Consider the following 19,711-nt stretch of genomic DNA (forward strand, 5'->3'; position numbering starts at 1 on the left):
AATGAATCATCGTATAGGAATGTAATCTTATAGATTGGCTAGATCTCTAATTCAACAACAACATTACGAATATTAGTATTTATTTAGGCTTTATTTAATAATTTACAATGGATTGTATGAAGCCCGGATACGAGATACGATATGGATACGATACTGCACCGATACGCCGATACGGGAAAATTTCAAAAATCAAGATACGATACGGCTGGGATACGTTAATAAAAAAATTATATAATTAAATGTACAATATAATTATAACCATTTTTTTAATATGCAAATATATTAACAAACAAAAGAAACCAGTCATAGGCTCGTAACACATCAACATAAATATAAATAATACTGACGATTAAGAGAGTGATGATTAGTCAATTACATACACAATATATCCCAAAAAGAGCACCATAAGTGCTATACTATATCAAAAAGAACATTGTCAGTGCTATACTATATCGATCCAAAAAAGAAGCACTGTACTCAAGAGTTAAGTTATTTTAGTTAACATTAATTGGGAAGTATTGCGGCAGGTATCAGTGCAGGATAATTATCATATACTTTCCTGATACGTATCAGGGAAGTATCAGATAATTATTTTTTTTTAAAAATAAAATTTAATCTTCAGATACTCTCCTGATACGTATCGGGAAATATCATGTAGGTATCATTGCAGGATACGCAGGGGATACGATACGTCATCCATTTTGAAGTATCGAGACTTTTAACTTATTTAACTTTTTGAACAAAGAATGTTCTGAAAACATCAATAGAAAACTCAAACCATTTTAGCAAATGTGAAATTATAATAGAGGTGAGAAAATCTAAACGGTTGATTAAAAAGCATCTAGACATCAAGAAGCCACCATGTGTCAACGTCCAAAACCCAAATTATTAAGAAAGGGTTTAAGATTTTAAGAGTTTAAGCACTTTCATCTCATAAGCAGCCATAAGCGCTTTTCAAGGTAAGATCCCAACTTTTTCACTACCCGTTTTCCCATTTCCATTCTGATTTTACTGTTTTCTCATTCAGCTTCTCAGGCTTTTGTTTATTTCTTCGTTTTTACCTGTTTATTGAGTTTCAGTATTTTGACATTGATGGTGCTTAATATTGTGCAATATTTGAATTTTAATGCTCTAAGCTTTCTGTTTTGTGCAAAACTCAATTGGGTGTTCGAGAAAGGGAATCAAAATGAAAGAAATAATCTGGAAATTTTGCTCTTGAGATTTGAATATTTTTTATGTTAATGTTATTGCTTATATGTCGAGCCTTCTTTTAAGAAAATTTAAGTGATTGAAAAAATGACATAATTTAATGTAATCTCATGTGTCAGTTTCGTCTCGTGTTGGTGTCTAACACACCTTTAATTTGAAGTGTTAGTGTCTCTAAATCACGGCATGTTACACGCCGTCACCAGTAATAATATGAAAAAAATGACATAACTGAATGTAATCTCATGTGTCGGTGTCGGACACTTGAAACAACTTCGATTAGAAGAAGTAATAGTTATATATATGCAGTTACCCTTGTTTGGTACAAAAATCAATTACAAGTTTATAGTTTTAATTGGGAATGAATTGCTTGTTATAATGCTACTAAAAGCACATAACGTTATTATGACTATGAGATCATCATTGTCGTGTTTTTTATTTTATTTTTGTCGGATCGGATGGAGGGAAGAGAAATGGGGGAGATTTGTCTTTCCTCAAATTTCGGGGGTAATTGTAAGATTTTAACAGACACGTCATCAAAATGAAGCTGAGAATGAAGAAAATAATCCTGTACTCTGTTTGACAAACTTAGGAGTGACTATGAACATTTAACAGACACGTCATCAACTTAGGAGTGACTAACTTGCCTGACGGTTTATAATTTGTGGGGTATTTGTCTTTCCTCAAATTTCGGGGGTAATTGTAAGATTTTACAATTTCGGGGTTTTGGCCGGTATACTCCAACAAATTAGATTTTCTTCTTCTCTTCTCTCTTCCACCCGCAGCCAAAAACCCTCACCCCAAATCCTCCATTCTTGATCACCCACTCCAATCTTCCCCCCAAATCTTTCAATTTAAGCTAAAAGGAACGAGATGTAAGTTGTGTTTTTCCTTTTTCTCTCTGAATTTCACACTTTTCACCGTAAATCTCATTTCTCAATTGTTGTTGAGTTTAAGCTCTTGCATGTGGATATATTGGAATGGAACCTCAATGTAGTAAATACTTTGATTTTGGAGTCTAACAATATTCCCATTTACAATTATTTGTATGCTAAACCTTAGCGGTGTTGGGGAATAATCCAATTACCTTCAACTTGTAATTATGTTTTCATGAACCAGTAACAAATATCAAAATGACCTACTCAATTTTGTTTCAGTAATTGTCTCTCCTGTGCTTCTGTATTGTCGCATTTTTGCAGAGGGATTGCCAGAAAGCAACCATGGATGGTATGTGATCTCATTATTACTTCATTTTTGTGTTTGTTGTTCTGATTCTTTTTTTCAAATCAAAATGGGAATTATATTTATATGTGTGGGTTTCATTTCAGTTGATTCGCAGCCAGGTATGGAGGAAACAATTTTGGTTGGTGATGATCTAATGATGGGTCCTCCATCACCAATAGTACCACCAGAAATAGCCTCCCATGTGCTTCAAGGTGTTGATCTATGTGATGGAATTCTCAGGAATCTATTTTTGTGTAAGTCTTTCTTATCCCTTATTTTTTATCTCAATCTTCACTCTTCACTGTATCGGTACAGATTGCATTATTTTTAATAATTGATAACTGATGTTGTGTCTTAGCATTGACGATTCTGAAAATAAGCCTTCTGATTCCTCTTTATACTCGGATTTGTTAACAACAAAAATACTTTTGGAGATGTTTATGAAAGAGTTGAGTCTGCTATGTTCACACTGAATCAGATTCAAGATGAAATCGACTCTCGTGGCTGCTGTAATGAGCTTTTTGTGTAGGTTTAGAATGGCCAATTGCAACTGCTGCAGGCACTGTCTTTTCAAGAGGAGTACTGTAGAGAAAAGTATAGAATTAGATGGCACGCTAAGGGGGACATATGCACTACCTTTTTTTTTTTTTTAACTAAGTGACTTGGATTAGAATTGTAACTAATGAGATGTCTGCATTGAAAAAGGATGATCTAGTTCTTGTCTTAGTAAAAGACATTGGGGATTATGTATTGAACTAGTCTAACAGCTTGTTAGCTTCTGAGAATAGCTGCCAGCACAGTGACCCTTTGTCCCTTCGTTTTTCTGTCTGGTTGAGGAAGTTCAAAGCAAGATGTATTTCTAAGTTAGTTGAGGATGTTCATCTCCCTCTGATGGAATGTCTTAGAGGATTTATTCTACCTAGCCATATTCAGATGACACCCTTATCTTTTGTAGAGCTAATAAGAGGGGACTATTTTTAAGCAGTATGAGCTTACATCTAGTTAGGTTACTAGTTTCGATTACTTTGTTTAGACAACATTTCTCCTAACAGGTTTGCGAGTATTGCCAAAGTGGTTTCAACTCTGACAGTCTTCCCTTTATTTAGTTAGGATATCCTTTGTTTAAAAAAGGTAGGCCTAAGGCAGTGTGTCTTCTGCCTGTTATTGACAGAATCAAGAGTAAGCTCGGTTCATGGAAGGGTTCCATGCTGTCCATCACGGGCCTAGTACAGTTGATTAAATTCGCCATTCACAGTATTCTTCAATTTTTATGCTTAGTCTGTCTATTTTCTCAAACTGGGATAAATAGGTTAGACATCTTGACATGTTGCTTGACATGTTGTTAAGCTTTGCTGGGAGTTTCTTTCCTCAACCAACAAGTGTTCCTGCCTCCTCAGACATAGAGTTTTTCACAATGGCAGCCCCGTGGTTCATTATCTTAGCTCCGCAATGTAGTCTAGATTTAAACATGGCATTTTTTGTAATGGCACCCCTGTGGTTGTTGGAAATTCCGCCCCGAGCGTGAGGGGTTGTGTTGGTAATCCCACTTTAATTGCGATCTGCCCCTAGTTGCCTTGTGTTGGCTTGTCTTTGAGGGGGTGGATTTAGTCCCACATGGGTTAGATAGGACGCTTAATAAGAGTTTATAAAGAGGAGGCACTCCTCACCTTTCAAGCCGGTTTTGTAAGGATGAGTTAGGCCCCAAATTTTAACAGTTCATGTGACTGTGTGTGATTGAAGAAGTGGAATTAAATACGTGTAAAAACTGAAAAATGAATATCCACTTTTTGGCTTTATAATTTATTGGGTCTGACAAGAGTGGAGAGATTAAGGTATTAAGCCTGGTTCAACCCGCTGATAAATGTTAGAAGTTGCATACATTACATGATTTTTGTTGTCTGTGTAAAATGTTCACATTAGATATCTATTATAGCATTGTCTTATTTATAAGCTTCATTCATATCTTTTAGGCTTGCAAATCAACGACATTGAACCATTCTGTCAAGACGAGATTGCTCTATATAAACAATGTGCTGAAAGAAGGGTAATATCATTGTTGTTATTGATATTCTTTTATTTTGTTTTCTCTTCATCCTCCTCCTCGCTCTCTTTCTTTAACTACTTCAACTTATATTTTACCTTTTATTAACAATTTCAACATCTTGCATTACTCACCGTAATATTTGAGATAGGGACATGATAGCAACAATTCAGTTTGTTAGATCTACCATCATTTTCTTTTGTTTCATTTTTACTTTTGAAAAAAAAAAATGCAGGATAAGGAGATAAGGAAGCGGCTTCAAGATAGTGAATTCAAATTGGGTTCGTCAATGCCTTTAGATGCAGCCAAGGAGAGGTCTACTCAGCTTGAGGCAGAAGTTACATCATTGGAGAGGTATTTTCAAATAATTGCTATGTGGTCTGTGTTTGCTAAATTGTCCAGAGAATGTTTCTTTGCTTAGCATAACCTGAGGGAACATGAAGCTAACTTATAGAAGATCCTTGAAGATGATTTTTTCCTAAGATTCTAAAGAAATTTTGGAGTTCAGCTTCTACTAACATGATTATAATTTTTCAATAATCATATTTCTGCTTTTATTTTGAGAAGTCCGACAGCATATTCTTCTTCCAAAATTATAATTGAACGTGTCTCTGAACATGAGTTCGAATGCCACCATTTGAAGATGGATATTAAAAAAAACTATCAAAGGGCCTTACTTTCTTGAGTACAGTATATTCTCTGTATTCAAAAGAATTAATTTCATAATTGTACTTGGATTTCCTTACAGTCTTCAATATTTTGATTGGCTGACATTATGTCTCTGCCACATTAGCTTTCACACTAATTATTTGACGCACGTTTATCTTATGTTGAAATTTTTTTATATCTGGTTATCATAAGGATTTTATTTTGAAATTTTCGGTGTATGGATATCAAAAAAAATTATAGCACATAATCTGGTGCTCACGCTATTCATTTCAAATGTACAGGCGCTTGATTCTTGCTAGTGGAGTTCAGGGCATTGAAGGTTTCCGCACAAGATGGAGCTTGCATGGCCGCCTTACTGATTCCAAGTAATGTTTATCATCCATAATTGTGTTTTTGTGAAGCATGGTTTGGTTTCGAAAATTTTAATCTCACTCTTTTGCATTCATGAAAATCATTTTTTATCATTTAGTTGTCAATCATTAAAGTTTCTATTGGATGTCTAGGGGTTTGATCCATGGATCTTAGTGGAGTCTCAGTTTCCTAGGATGTGTTTGATAAAGTAACTGATAAACTAGTTAAAAGCTGAAAAGTTGCTGCAAGATGAGAAGTTAATTTTTAACCGAAAATCCATAAATTCTTGTAAAACAAAGCTGGAAGTTTATATGTTTCCTTATTGAATTAGGAGTTGTTAAAAGTAAGGTTGAATTAGTTCGTCGATATAAAATGACATTAAATGACATAAACAACTTAAAATAGATGAATAACATGAGAAGCTTTAACCTACAAGTTCAAACACCTTTATGTTAGTCAAATAAACGTAGAGCAAGTCATGTAAGTTGTAAAACCTTGGTATCTATATGCAAATTATTGCTATCACCATGCTTTGTTGCAATATTGAATGGTTTGAACCGGGGCTTTACATACCCTTACTTAGGTGTGGTAATTAGTATTAGGGCCTGTTTGTTTTAGATTTTAAAAAAGAAAATTGATGTAGTAATGTTTGTGTTAAGTTTTTTCTCGAAAAAAAAAAAATTCTTTCAAAGATCATTTTGTTAAACAAAAAAGATTTTTATGCTGAAAGTGGAATACTATTTTGATTAGATTTTGAAGAAAATCATTTTTAAATTTTAATAGAAGATAGGGAAAAGCATAGTTCATGGTGTCTGCTTTTTTAACATATTAGTGAAATACTATTTTGACATGCATAGTATTCAAATTTGAATGCTTTTTCAATCAGAGTTTATTCTTTTGTTAAAAATTTCTAAAGAATTTTTGAAATTATTTATACAAAAACCAATTTTATTTTAATTAATTTATAGCAAACGGGCCCATAGTATGATTTACTCCTTCCATGGTAGTTAAGCACCCGATGATGCTCTTTTTTGAACATTAAAATTTTTGGTTATGTCATGTTATATGGTTCATTGCAGAAAAAGATTGGAGTCCTTAAAGCAAGGCATGGATGGAAGAAAAAGATGAATCCTTTGGCTAATCAACTAACTACCAGAGTTTGGTTCTTGAGGGGAGGGAGGGTTGAACCTTCATCAGGTGGCTGCACATTGCCATGTTCCCCTCCCAATTTAAATTACAGAAAAAATTTATTACTTTTTAACCCTCATTTTTACGATATATGTAATGGGTAACAGGTAGCATGTATTAGAGTTATTGTCGGTGTGACTCTCAAGTCTCACCGATAAACTCTTCAGAATAAGAATAAGTTATTGTCTAAAATGAGTATTACAGGCATTTCAAGATTCTTTTTAGCCAAAGTCATCTTTGTATGTTGTGGTTCCTCCAAAGTGACTAGGAAACGTACTTATTTTAAATGTATATTAAATATGTTTATTAGTCAATAAATAAAGAGTTTAAATGAGTTAATTTGGTTGAGCAAATAGTTTAAGAGAAATGATAGTATTTGAACTTTCATTTTGTGACAACTTTTGCTACAACTTTCTCTCTCATACTCACATTATTTTTTACTTTATCTCTCTATTGCTTTGATTTTCGTGCAAATACCTATTTTTTCTTTGCAAATTATGGTTGTCCCTATAAGTTGTCAATTAAAGGTTGTTCAAATAACACTCCTCATAGTTTAAATGAGTTAGAGTTTGATGTTCAGGGTGTCCTAGAGAAAATACTAATACACCACTTAAAACAAACATTTATCATTAAATTAACAAACAAACACAAGAAACTACAGGTGTATTTTATATTTTTTTTTGAAGGGAAACTACTGGTTTACAAGTGTATTAAAATATCAATAGTTGATTGACACATTACTAATTGATATTTTTATTTTACACCATTCACTTTAGACAACTAAATTTATTATGGTCATATTGATTAAGCAAATTTGAAACAGGCAAACAACTTATAATGGATTGTGAACTGCACATGTAAAAATATTTTTTATAAAGTTGTTTATTGCTTACAAAATATTATTATATTAGTTAAATGTAATTATTGTTGGACGATACGACGAGAACAACGATAAGGTAGAAGGAGTGAATAGATTTTTCCATTTATCAAAACTTTTTCTAAAGCAATCGATACCTATGTCAAATGAAATCTAACATTAAACAAAAAATAACAGCACAAGAGATAAAACAACTTTGATATATGTGATGAAATTATCAACAAGTTAATCTTTAATATGAAAGGTGATTGAATTAATAAATATGTTAATCTCAACAATGTTGTTGAAAATTAGGTTTTATAAATTATTCAATCACAAAGCATATAGTAATTAACCTAATTCATCATTGTATATCAAAGTAAATTTGCGAAAATTGAAGTGTAAAGAAGAAGAAAACGTTGAATTTAGGTTTCCTAGTCATACTCTTTGTGGGTACATCCTATCTTCGTAAAAGAAAACACATTCATCTCCGTGAGTTTAACTCAGTTGACAAAGATATTTCATTTTATATGCAGGGGCCGGGGTTCGAACCCCGGACACCCCCACTTCTCTACATTTAATTGTATGAGCTATAACTACTAGGCTACTTGACAAAAAAAAAAAGGAAATGTTAACTGGTGCCTCTGGGGCACTAGTTAAGGAATTATAAAAGGAAATGTTTTTTCAAAAATTGTATATTTTACTTTTTGAAACTTGAAAAAGTGTTACTTTTAATACTGACTTTGTTTTTTCTTTCTATTTTTAACTATTTGACTAGTGCCGGAGACATTGGTTAACATCATCCAAAAAAAACACATTCGATTGAATAATTTCTGAATAAAGTTTCTTTTCTAATTAAAGTTTCTTAGGGCGATTTATTCAGTGTTTAATGGTACAATCCTATAACATTTTTTTTGAGCAAATAATTTGATTTATTTTTTTAAAACAAAAATGGTATAAAATGAAGGGCAAAAAACAAGGGTATTTCTGGAAACACAGAAAAGATAAAGGCCCAGACCCAAGCTCCCAAAAACCCTAATCATATAAATTAGTTGACGGTTCCGTTTCAGAGCTTCACCTTCACCTTCACCTTCAACATACATCGCGGTCGCAGCAGCAAAATCCCAATCTAACCAGCCAAGTGCGTATGTTTTTCATTCTTTTGCAATCTCCGTACGTTGTTGATTCGTGTTGCTAATAACTTGTTGTTTTTCAGAAATGAAGATCATCGCAGCTTATTTGTTGGCTGTTTTGGGCGGTAACGCTGCCCCTTCCGCTGATGATATCAAAACCATCCTCGCCTCAGGTTCTTACCTCTCTTTTTTTGGTTATGTTTTCATTAATCTGTTCTGTTTCTTTGTCTGTGTTCAGTGTCTGTTTTTTTTTTTGTTTTTGTTTGTAAAATTGATAAGTATTGAAAATATGTTATGTAGTTGAATGAATTAGGTTTGATTGTAATTGAATATAGTGGCGCAAGATTTCCACTCTTTGCAATTTTTTGTTTTAAAATATAATTTAAAAATACAATTTAAGAGCATTTCTAGATGTCTGACACAACACATAATTTCTACATTGAATTGTTTTCGGTGTCGATTTGCCTGGTATCCGTGTCTGTCCGTAGATTTTGATTATTGAAGCCTGATAAACATTGAATTTTGATTTATCCTTGACAAATCAATTTTTGGTCACTGAGCCTCTGAAGAAGTGAGCTAAAGCAAAACAATTGACATTTGATGCAAACTTAAAACAGAAATAATTGAATTTTGAATGTCTTTAATGAATTTGCTTTTTCTTTGTTATTTTTATAGTTGGAGTTGAAGCCGAGGACTCAAATGTTGAGTTGCTTTTGAGTGAAGTCAAGGGCAAGGATTTTGCTGAGCTAATTGCTAGTGGCAGAGAGAAGTTGGCTTCAGTGCCTTCTGGTGGAGGTGCTGTGGCTGTTGCTGCTTCCGGTGGAGGTGCTGCAGCTGCTGCTGCACCAGCTGCCGAAGCAAAGGAGGAAAAGAAGGTTGAAGAAAAGGAAGAATCCGATGATGTAAGTTTCTTTGTTATTTATAGTTGTTATTTAGTGAATTCATGACTCTCTACTAACATATGACTGTATCATTGTCATCTTTGTTTTGCAGGACATGGGATTTAGCTTGTTCGACTAGGTGGTTTATTGTTCTTTTTGGCGTACATTTGCAATTCCTGTTAGAGTTTAGTTGAAATACAACATTTTGTTATTTTGAGTTACAAATTAGTTTTTGTGGGTTTCACCTTTTCAATTGCAACACATTGCTACGACATCAAAGTGTTTGACCCTACTATTGGTTAATTTATTTTCTGCATTACATTGTTGCTGGTACTTTGATAACTAAGAAATTTTATTCTTATAAACGCGACATCAGGAGGATTAACAAGTATTCCTTACATTAGACAGTTAGAAGTTATAGATTTGAAGTTTTAATGTGGAGTGAATATTTGGTCTAGCATCTGAAACATGCAGCTGGCGTGTTAAAATGGCTGGTAGCCAACTAGCCATTTCAACTTGTTTTGGGCTGCTTGATTCTGTCTTTTTTTGCTAGTGCTTCACTTTTCACATCATGATATTGAACTTTGGTTTGCTTGCATTTCGGACTACCATTTGATGTCTACGTGCTTTCATTATCAATGTCTGCTTGAAAATTGAGTTAAAGAGCAGATCAGTCCTTCTCTCAGCTGGGTCTATCTTTGTAAAAATAAATAAAATTGCAAGAGTCAATTTTTGGGCTTAAGTTTAGGATTTTTGCATAAGATGGGGGCAACTCCGCCCACAATGACCCTCTGTTTCAGGTCATTTTGCTGGTTGAAGTGAAATACAGGTTAAGATGGAACCAGAGAGTGCCCACGGCATGGCCCTCTGTTTTAGGTTGTTTTCTGGTTAAAGACATGAAACCAAATGATTTCAAACTTGGGCCACATGAAACCAAAATAATTTGGTACCATAACATTCTCGGTGTATAGATCCTTCTGAGAATTTAGTTGGCTGTAAAGTTTCTGGAAACAACTTTACATCAAATTGAGTTGAAAGTATCATAATCTCAATATGAAAAAGTAAGACTATTTTTTCCCCTGGTTTTCAGATCAAATAACATGGTATATATGTATGACATTCGCTTCACTAATAATCAACAGTTACAAGCTTACCATATTTTTCATTTTTTTCCTTATATGGACATTTCATGTTGAAGCTTTAAGCTTTTCTATGTATGTTTGGTAAGTCCAGGTATTCTCTCTGAGAAGACCTATTAATCTGTCACTTTCATGTATACTTTCATGTATAGGTATCACAATCAAAAACCATGTGCATAATGTTATGATATCAGCTTATGTGCCTGACCAATCAGACCCTTGTCTGAATTTATTTATGGAAATTGCTTGATCTTGCGAGAGAATATATATCACGTGAAAAATTCCCGAACGTGTTGTTGGCAATTTCTTTAAAACTGCAGCGGTTTCCTGATTTGTATTGTATCCAAGGCCCATGTTTTCCACCAAAAGAAATCTAAGGATGGAAAACACTTTGCAATGCATTCGCTATGTTGCAGTTTGCTGCAAATAGCGCTACTCTTTATTTATTTATTTAATTTTTTGAAGAAAAATTGTTAATAATAATGTTTAGACATAACATCTTTTACAAAGACTCAAGCTTGTATTCTTGACCTGCAGCACAAAAATTTGTACAAGCTCTTTTAAAGCTTCTTGGCCTCTCTACTCATTTGTTGATTCTCTCTCTTGAGCTCCCCTATCTTCCTCCATGTTTCTGCCATTCTCTCTTGTATATATGAATATGACGCAAGATATCAATAAAATCACCTATGCTAAAGTCCAAGCTAAATTATAACTAATTCAGTTTTCAGTTATATTGATGGGCACGGGGCTTTCACTTACTTCATCCGGTCACTATTATAAGCAAATTTTGACTTTTTAGGTTCACTCAATAAATGATGTATGTGGTCTGTAGACCACATATCATTTATTGAATGAATCTAAAAAGTTAAAATTTGTTTATAATAGTGACCGGAGGGAGTACCAAATATGTAAGCCTTCCCACTACCTTCCACCTACTTAGTGAAATCCCCCAAAGACTCTAATTTTGGTCTTAATTAGGCTAAGCATTCACCATTTCCAATAAAGACGTCTTAATTGGTCTTAACTAAAGTTAACATTTTCCAAAAAAATATATATAAAATCCCTAAATTTCTATGGGTAATGTTAACCAGTGCCCCCGGGGCACTGGTTAAGGAGTCAAATGTGATAAGTATTACATTGAAACTTGTGCTGTCAACTCTTCAAAAGCATAAAAAGTGTTAACTTTTATTTTAAAACTTCCTTTTTTTAGTTTCCTTAACTCCTTAACTAGTGCCCGGTGCACTGGTTAACATGACCCTTATTCCGAAGTACCAATAACACCTTCAATTTCTACGCTCTAATCCCTAGATTGGTGTACACAGTTCTGTTTCCATTTCTACATCGCAAAAGGTCAGCAAGCAACAATCGGCGCTGTGGACGTTGTCTTACTCTCAACTGTAAGTCTTCCCAACTCAACAATATAATATGATTATGGCATTCAATTTAGTACACTTTTTCATTGTTGGATGCTTAGAAATATACCATGCATTCATTTATCATTTCATCTTCCTATATCAACCATTTTAATTAGATTTCATTCAACCCTTTATTAGTGATAAATTCAAAATGTTTCCATTATGTAACTTAATCACTCAGTTACCAGAATTTGATGTGACTGTTGGGAGAGTTTGTTTAGACACTCTAATTTGAGCAAGAAGTCTTACATTAGATGCTATGCCGGTTCAAGTCCAACAAATTTAGAGTCCTACAACAACTTTTCTTGTGAGGTCAGAGTTGTCGAACCTTGGTGTCGAAGAATACGAGGCCTTCACTTCACCTTTACCAACTCAACTAAGAAAACATTAGATATTACATTGTCTAGTTCATATTTATATCCAAATTGAACTTTTTTAGGCTTTTTTTAACCCAAGATTATGAGGTCTAAAGCCCTATCTTGCGCCGCTTCGCCTTGGGCCAGTCGTGATTAGATGAAACTCGGCGATTAGCTTGTGGTTACTCTTAGCTCAATGTGATGGTTGAACCTCAATGTTTTAGGATCTCCTCCTCACCCAACACCAAGTTTGTGTTTTAAACTCTTAGTTTTTGTTATATTATTAATTAAAGTCTGAAAAATTTAATATAATATATATTTTTTTAAACTGATGAATTGATTAAAGGGTTAATTATGTTTTTGGTCCCTACAAAATTGCGACCTTGTAAGTTTAGTCCTTACTTAATTTTAATAGCATTTTTAATCCCTACAAAAAAAAATTTACTTATAATTTTAGTCCCTGCTAAAATAATTTTTGTTTAATTATCCTTAAACTCATAAATTTTTTAACGATTCTTTTTATACAAGTTTAGAACACTATGAAAGGTTCATTTACTAAAATCTATAATTTTTTAACATGAAATAAATTAAATATGAATTTTTTAAAACGACAAAAGTTTAAGATATAAGTAACAAAAATATGGACATAGAAATCAAATTTTTGCGATATTTTTTTCGGAGGACCTTTCAATAACGTTCTTAACACGCCTATAAAAAATTGTTGAAAAACTTAAGAGTTTAAGCATAAATTAAACAAATTTGGATTGAGTAAGGACTAATATTGAGTGCAGAAAATTTTTGTAGGGATTAAAAATGCTATTAAAATTAAGTAAGGACTAAACTTACAAGGTCGCAATTTTGTAGGGACCAAAAACATAATTAACCCTTGATTTTTTTTTTTTTTGAAGGATAATTAACCCTTGATTAAAATACATAATTGAGTATAATAATAATATATTAAAATGAAAAAATTCGAACTATTATCTTCCTCCAACTGTCAACCTACCTATTCCGATTATCTCAGCATGATTTGATTATCTTGTTTTTTATAAGCAATTATCTGGTTATTTAATTTGAGTTTAGCTCTTCATATTTGTCTCGTAAATTTGGCCTTCAGTCATTTCTTAAAGCATGAATTCTTATTATACTAGTTGAATGTTGTGGCTAGTTTTCTACACATTGTTTCGGCATTTACTAAATAGATAGTTTTTGTTAGTTTTGGAAATTAGAGGTAACACTGCATTATACGTTTATATCTGGGTGAATGTATGGTGATTTCCTGCAGCTGATTCTTGACTGTATGTGATCTTAATTGTTCAAAAGTTTTATGCAAAGGAAAAATATGTGAAGAAAATGTTAAGACCAAACAAATGAAATTTGAAACTGTACATTGGTAAATCAGAAAGCTAACTAAGGGAATCTCCTCCCGTGGTTGAATATGGGTGCATATACTTTTACTATATTTTCCCTGTAATACTTACTCTTTTGCTTGAATTTGCAGTTCACCTATGACTCTATCCGAGAAGAGGGCCAATCATGGTGATCACATTGATCGAATCAGTGACTTACCATGTAATGTCATTGATGGCATCCTAGAACGATTGAACATCCAAGAGCTAGTTAGTACCAGTCTTCTGTCTAGAAAGTGGAGGTATATGTGGAATTCAGTCCCACAACTTCAATTTTGTGAGGACTTCTTCTGTAGGTTCGAGGATCTTAATGACCCTGGCCCTGAGATTTCTAGAATTATCACCGAAATTCTTTTACTCCACAATGGGCCTATATATAGATTTATTCTTGATATCCCTTTCTTCTCCAATATTTTGATCACAACTGAAATCCTCAATAAGTGGGTTCTGTTTTTGTCGAGGAGGGGCATTAAAGATCTTGCGCTTGTGAATTACGCAACATTCTTCAATAAAATGCCATCTTATGTCTTCTCTTGTCAAGAATTGACTCGCTTTTGGTTTTCCGGATTTAACGTGTCAGTTCCACCCAATTTCTGTGGCTTAAAAAAATTGTTGGTCCTTCAGTTAGATCATAATACATACGAGTTTGGTGCACTTGAGAGTCTTATTTCTGGCTGCCCAGTGCTTGAAGAGCCCAGCATAGAACTATTTGGAGATTTGAAGCCAATTTGTCTCAAGAAAGCAAAGAATCTGACTGATCTTCGACTCACGGTTAATCAGGAGAGCGTATCTGGTTTGATCAAAAATTTGCCAAAAATTCAGAGGCTTGCTATGGAAACATATTGCAACAAGGTTAGGAAACAACATTGCTAATATCAGTCTATTTATTACGGTTCTGTTGAATAATATTCTGGCCTGTATGTTGTTTGGTAGATTTAATCTGAAAAAGACTTTTATTGACATATGCACTTCTTCTCTGGTTACACAACTCTGCATGGCATGGTTTTTTTCACAATGGGTTTAACTAAACTTGAAAAAATAAAACACAAGTTCAATAAAAGTATAATACATAGTATAATGTTACTTTAAATTATCCAATCTCAATTTGCTTGTTTCTGGAATCACTTCTATCTAGCCTGCCCTTGCACTTGCAGTTTGATCTTTTAAAGTTATCTTTTATTGTATATTTGAAAGAGAAGCGACGTTGGATTTTATTGATGGTTGAATCCAATGTTTCCGATACATACATTGAAAGCTGTGTTACTTGAAGTGTGTGTATGGTATAAATATGTCTCATAGCTTTGTTGTTTATGTGTAGACGCTCTATGCAGATATCATTCCTCCGTCACAGTTGACTAGCTTAAAGTATCTGAAATTGAATTCGGTGCATTTGGATGAAAGAGGAGAACTATTGTATATTGTTAGTGTACTCAAAAGTGCTTCTAACCTTGTGGAACTTTTTATAGAGGTGACCATGAATACCCTATACTTTCTTGGCTTATCTTTTTACTGTCATATTTTGACTCTTTTATTTATTTTTATTATTTAGAGTTATGATGAACAAGAGCCAGACCAACCAGAGGAGTTAGAATGCACAAGTTGTTGCCTTAGTAGACTACAAACTGTGATTATCAGCACTGGAACCATCTTTAAAAATGCAATGAGTTTGACACGGTTCATACTTGCAAATTCCTCATCATTAAAGACTCTTACCTTTAAAATTTATCTTGGTTATGAGAAATCAGACGTGCCTTTACTGTCGAGCATTTCACGAGACTTGTTAATGATGCAACGAGCATCGCCCAAAGCACGTGTTAAAGTCCTTCACTGATAGATGTTCCATTGTGAAACGTATTTGATATATTAGCCTTCAACATCACATTTCTTCATTGTCTTTCCTTTGTTTTATTTTCTAGGATTTGATATTTATGTTGAGGTTTCACACTACTCTAACTGCACAATTTGTTTATCAAATGTTTTAAAAATTGCATCTGCTATTTATTAAATCTTTAGACAATTCTGGCTTATTAAACATAAATGTGAGTCGGAAGAATATGACTTTAGAGATGAACCGATAATCCAAGTCTCAAGTGTAGGGATTCTAATGATTTGGAATAGAATCCGATCCAAAGGAGAAAGTTTGTAAGGATTTGGAATAGAACTTGTTTGATGTGTGTTTTTTTTTTTCCTTATTTTTTTTTGTCTTTTTGAGTGCTTTCATTCTTCAAATTTGTCTTGAGACTTGAGATAGAATGTCTTCAACTTGTAATGTCTTCAGAGACCTCTTGAATCTTCATTCAATGTCTTCCAAATTCTAAATGAGGTGTCTTGTTTTGTCGAATTATATGATTTTACAATAAAATACATCAAAATCACCTAAAAAATGACTAAAATGATTGAAAAATATGCTAAAAATAATGTAAGGTGACTTTAATAGCGTGACATAAATATTAATTTAAAAAAAATATACATAATTAAATAAACATAAATATTAAAAACTAATCATAAATAATTAACATTTTGTTTTTGTTTGAAAGGGAAAATTAATATTTAAAAAAAAACTGGGATTTTATATACTTATGAAAAATATATATAATAAAAGGGACATTGGTCACAAAAAAAAAAGGATATATAGCCAAGAAAGGAATTTCATTAGCGTTTTTTGTTTCAGTGGAGTCGTTGGCACAGCACAGTCAGTATATGGGGACGGTAACCCTCGCAACTCCGTCTTAGGCTAGGTATCTCTCTCTTCACCTTCTTCTGATTTAGCGTGTATCCATTTTATTCTTTGTGTTTCTTTCTCCCCAATTTGTTTTAGAAACCCTAAAACCAAAAATAAAACTGTTTCCCTTCTTGTAACACCGACTTATGGTTTTGTTTGGATTCCTAATTAACATCATCATGAACTAATTTTTTCAATCCACCAACTGATTTGATTAGTGATATGAATAGACTAATAAACTAAAATATCAAAGGCTTGAAAGCAGTTTTGATACCTACTTTGGTCCCATATTTATAATTGTGCATTTTTGGTCCCATTAAAAATATTTGATCATGATTTTTAACATCCTATTTGATGACGTGTCAATATATTGTTCCCTTCCATCCTTTTGTATCATTTTAATTTTAATTGATACTTATATTATTTTGGCTATGTATGCTTGGTCACTACATAATTTAACACCCATATTTTAAGACTATCAACAAATAGGCCCTTCGTTTTCATTTCAAGTATATTGTCACCTCATCACTAGAGGATAGTCAGATCACTAGAGGCAAGAAAGACCTAGAAAACTATCAAAGTAACTATTATGCAAGATTTGAAAATTAACGAGTTAGGCCGAATTATGGTGTATGATAGAGCATTATGACATAATTTTAATCTATGTAGCTAACCCCATTTAGTAGGAAAAGGCTTGGTTGTAGTTGTTGTTTATTGTCACGTCATCAAGTTGAATGGTCAAAATCATATATGGGTTAAGATTTTTGAAATGGGGACCAAAATTGCGCAATTACAAATGGGAGGACAAAAATTGTGGTTTTTCCAAAATAGGGGACCAAAACAGCATTTAAGGAAAATATCAACAATGTGAACTATTCCTGTTCCTATCAACCTTTTCCAATTATCTCACCGTCATTTTTGTGTTTGGCATTTGGGTAGTTTTCTGTTTGCCAGTTGAATGTTGTTGTGTGTAGTTTTCTACACTTGAATTCCCATTACATAGTTGAATATGGGTCCGTATACTTTAACATGCATTTAATCTTTTTTCTATTTCTCTTCAGAATATTTACTCTTTTGCATGAATTTGTAGTTCTCTTATTATGACTCTGTCCAGCAAGAAGGCCAATTGTGGTGATCACCTTGATCGAATCAGTGACTTCCCATGTAATGTCATTAATGGTATCCTAGAAAACTTAAACATCCGAGACATAGTTAGGACCAGTATTTTGTCTAAAAAGTGGAGGTATACATGGATTTCATTCCCACAACTTGAGTTCGACAGAGACTTTTTCAATCGGTATGACTCCGAGGGATGCCTCGACCGTGGCCCTGAGGTTTCTAGAATTATCACGGAAGTTCTTCTTGTCCACAATGGGCCAATATATAAATTTACACTTTTCATCCCATATGACTTCAACATCACATTTGGAAACCTCAGTAAGTGGATTCTGTTTTTGGCAGGGAAAGGTGTTAACTATATTCAGCTTTTGAACGATAAACTGGATTTCTATCGAATGCCATCTCATCTTTTCTCTTGTCAAGAATTGACTCATGTTCGAATTTGCAGATTTAACTTGTCAGTTCCGCCTAGTTTTTGTGGTTTTAAAAATTTGTTGTACCTTCACGTAGAACGTATTAAATTTGAGTCTGGTGCACTTGAGAGTCTCATTTCCGGCTCCTCATCAGTTGAAGAGCTCTACATTGTACGATGTTTTGGTTATAAATGTATTGATTTATCTTCTCCTACTCTCAAGGTCTTCCACATAGAATATGGTCATGCCATAAAGTCATTTTGTTTGGAGAAAGCAAAGAATCTAACTGATCTTACACTCATAGTTTATCGGAATGGGGTATCTAGTTTGACTAAAATTTTGCCAAAAATTCAGAGGCTTACTATGGGATTAGGTTCTAAGGTCAGTTAATTTGATTCATGATCCTGTCCAATGTTTCCAATATTTACATTTAAAGTTGTGTTATTTCCACTTTTTGTTTTGTTTTGACAAAGTGTTATTTCCACTTGAAGTGTTGTACAAATATATTCATAGCTTTGTTGTTTGTATGCATAGATGTTGTATGCAGATATCATTCATCCATCACAGCTGATGAGCTTAAAATATCTCAAATTAAATACTGTGAATTTGGATGAAAGAGGAGAACTTTTGTATATTGTCCGTGTACTCAAAAGTGCTTCAACCCTGGTAGAACTTGTTATAGAGGTGACCATAAATACCATATGCATCTTGTCTTGTCTTATATTTTTCTTCTCTAAACTTAGCTTGTCTTTTTGTTGTAGTAATATGACTCTTTATATTTTATTATGTAGACATGCTATGACAGTGATTGTAAGACACAAGTGCCAGATTGTTCGGAAGAGTTAGAGTGCAATAGTTATTGCCTTAGTCAACTTCTCATGGTGAATATCAAAGTTCGAACCAACTTTAAACATGTTATGAGTTTGATTCGGTTCATACTTGCAAATTCCTCATCGTTGAAGACTCTTACTCTTAACACTCTTACTCTTAACGTTGGTCTTGGTTTTAATAAATCAGATATGCCTATATTGTTCAATATTTCACGAGACTTGTTATGGATGAAACGAGCATCACAAGAAGCACAAATTGAATTCATTCACCGAGCACTAGGTATTTAATATAAGGCGTATGAGTGCTAGTCCAAAATTTACATTTAGAAACTCCGGAAAATTTTGTTATTTTAGTTTATTATGTTTGGATTTCTTGATGACACATGAATGGCTTTCGTTCCTGTTGAATGGTTTGTTAAATGTATCAGTTTTGTTCTTCCAAATGTTTAGTATACCTTGTTCTGATTTGTTCAATTTTTGTGTTGTGTGGCTTCTTCGAAGTTCCTCACTTAGTGTTTTCAATGTAAGTACTTGTAAGGTCGAGTTTACGAAAGTGTTCCCATGCTCATGAGTCATGAGTCATATACTGATCTTGAAACTCTTCCAACGGTTTTAACTCTTCTGAAGTTTAGCCGGCCTAAATTCTGGAAGCTTTTGAAACTTGACTCGATCTTGAAACTTCTAAAACATGTCTCGGGAATCAAATTCCGAATCTTTTGAAGTGACGCTGAAGTCTTGAATTTTCTAAAACTTAATTCA

At 33.4% G+C, this 19,711-nt stretch overlaps 4 protein-coding genes across 6 annotated transcripts; all 4 read left to right on the top strand.

Moving 5' to 3' along the window:
• Positions 1–753: 753 nt before the first annotated feature.
• Positions 754–7,018, top strand: LOC146922144 (uncharacterized). 2 transcript variants are annotated; one of them, XM_085715235.1, is made up of 7 exons: positions 754–959; positions 2,364–2,433; positions 2,535–2,684; positions 4,401–4,474; positions 4,707–4,825; positions 5,422–5,505; positions 6,571–7,018. In XM_085715235.1, the coding sequence occupies exons 2-7, from the start codon at positions 2,427–2,429 to the stop codon at positions 6,617–6,619; spliced, it is 483 nt and encodes a 160-aa protein (XP_085571361.1). In that variant the 5' UTR covers positions 754–959; positions 2,364–2,426; the 3' UTR covers positions 6,620–7,018. The 2 variants fall into 2 exon arrangements, with proteins under 2 accessions (XP_085571361.1, XP_085571362.1); XM_085715236.1 differs by lacking the exon at positions 754–959 and adding an exon at positions 1,892–2,081.
• Positions 7,019–8,617: 1,599 nt separating this feature from the next.
• On the top strand, positions 8,618–9,868 carry LOC146922145 (large ribosomal subunit protein P2B-like). Of its 2 annotated transcripts, none has more exons than XM_085715238.1 (4): positions 8,618–8,680; positions 8,752–8,841; positions 9,344–9,570; positions 9,662–9,868. In XM_085715238.1, the coding sequence occupies exons 2-4, from the start codon at positions 8,754–8,756 to the stop codon at positions 9,686–9,688; spliced, it is 342 nt and encodes a 113-aa protein (XP_085571364.1). In that variant the 5' UTR covers positions 8,618–8,680; positions 8,752–8,753; the 3' UTR covers positions 9,689–9,868. The 2 variants fall into 2 exon arrangements, with proteins under 2 accessions (XP_085571364.1, XP_085571363.1); XM_085715237.1 differs by having other exon boundaries at positions 8,618–8,676.
• A 2,081-nt stretch (positions 9,869–11,949) lies between these two features.
• LOC146922146 (F-box/FBD/LRR-repeat protein At1g13570-like) lies at positions 11,950–15,853 on the top strand. Its single transcript, XM_085715239.1, has 4 exons — positions 11,950–12,085; positions 13,961–14,720; positions 15,187–15,336; positions 15,418–15,853. Exons 2-4 carry the CDS (start codon positions 13,968–13,970, stop codon positions 15,697–15,699), a joined length of 1,185 nt encoding a protein of 394 aa, XP_085571365.1. The 5' UTR covers positions 11,950–12,085; positions 13,961–13,967; the 3' UTR covers positions 15,700–15,853.
• Positions 15,854–16,532: 679 nt separating this feature from the next.
• On the top strand, positions 16,533–19,360 carry LOC146922147 (F-box/FBD/LRR-repeat protein At1g13570-like). Its single transcript, XM_085715240.1, has 4 exons — positions 16,533–16,606; positions 17,681–18,503; positions 18,657–18,806; positions 18,914–19,360. Exons 2-4 carry the CDS (start codon positions 17,691–17,693, stop codon positions 19,238–19,240), a joined length of 1,290 nt encoding a protein of 429 aa, XP_085571366.1. The 5' UTR covers positions 16,533–16,606; positions 17,681–17,690; the 3' UTR covers positions 19,241–19,360.
• Positions 19,361–19,711: the final 351 nt, after the last annotated feature.

Source organism: Medicago sativa, chromosome 5 (assembly GCF_051527215.1).
Source record: "Medicago sativa cultivar Bolivia chromosome 5, Bolivia_mono, whole genome shotgun sequence".
Classification (NCBI taxonomy): Eukaryota; Viridiplantae; Streptophyta; class Magnoliopsida; order Fabales; family Fabaceae; genus Medicago; species Medicago sativa.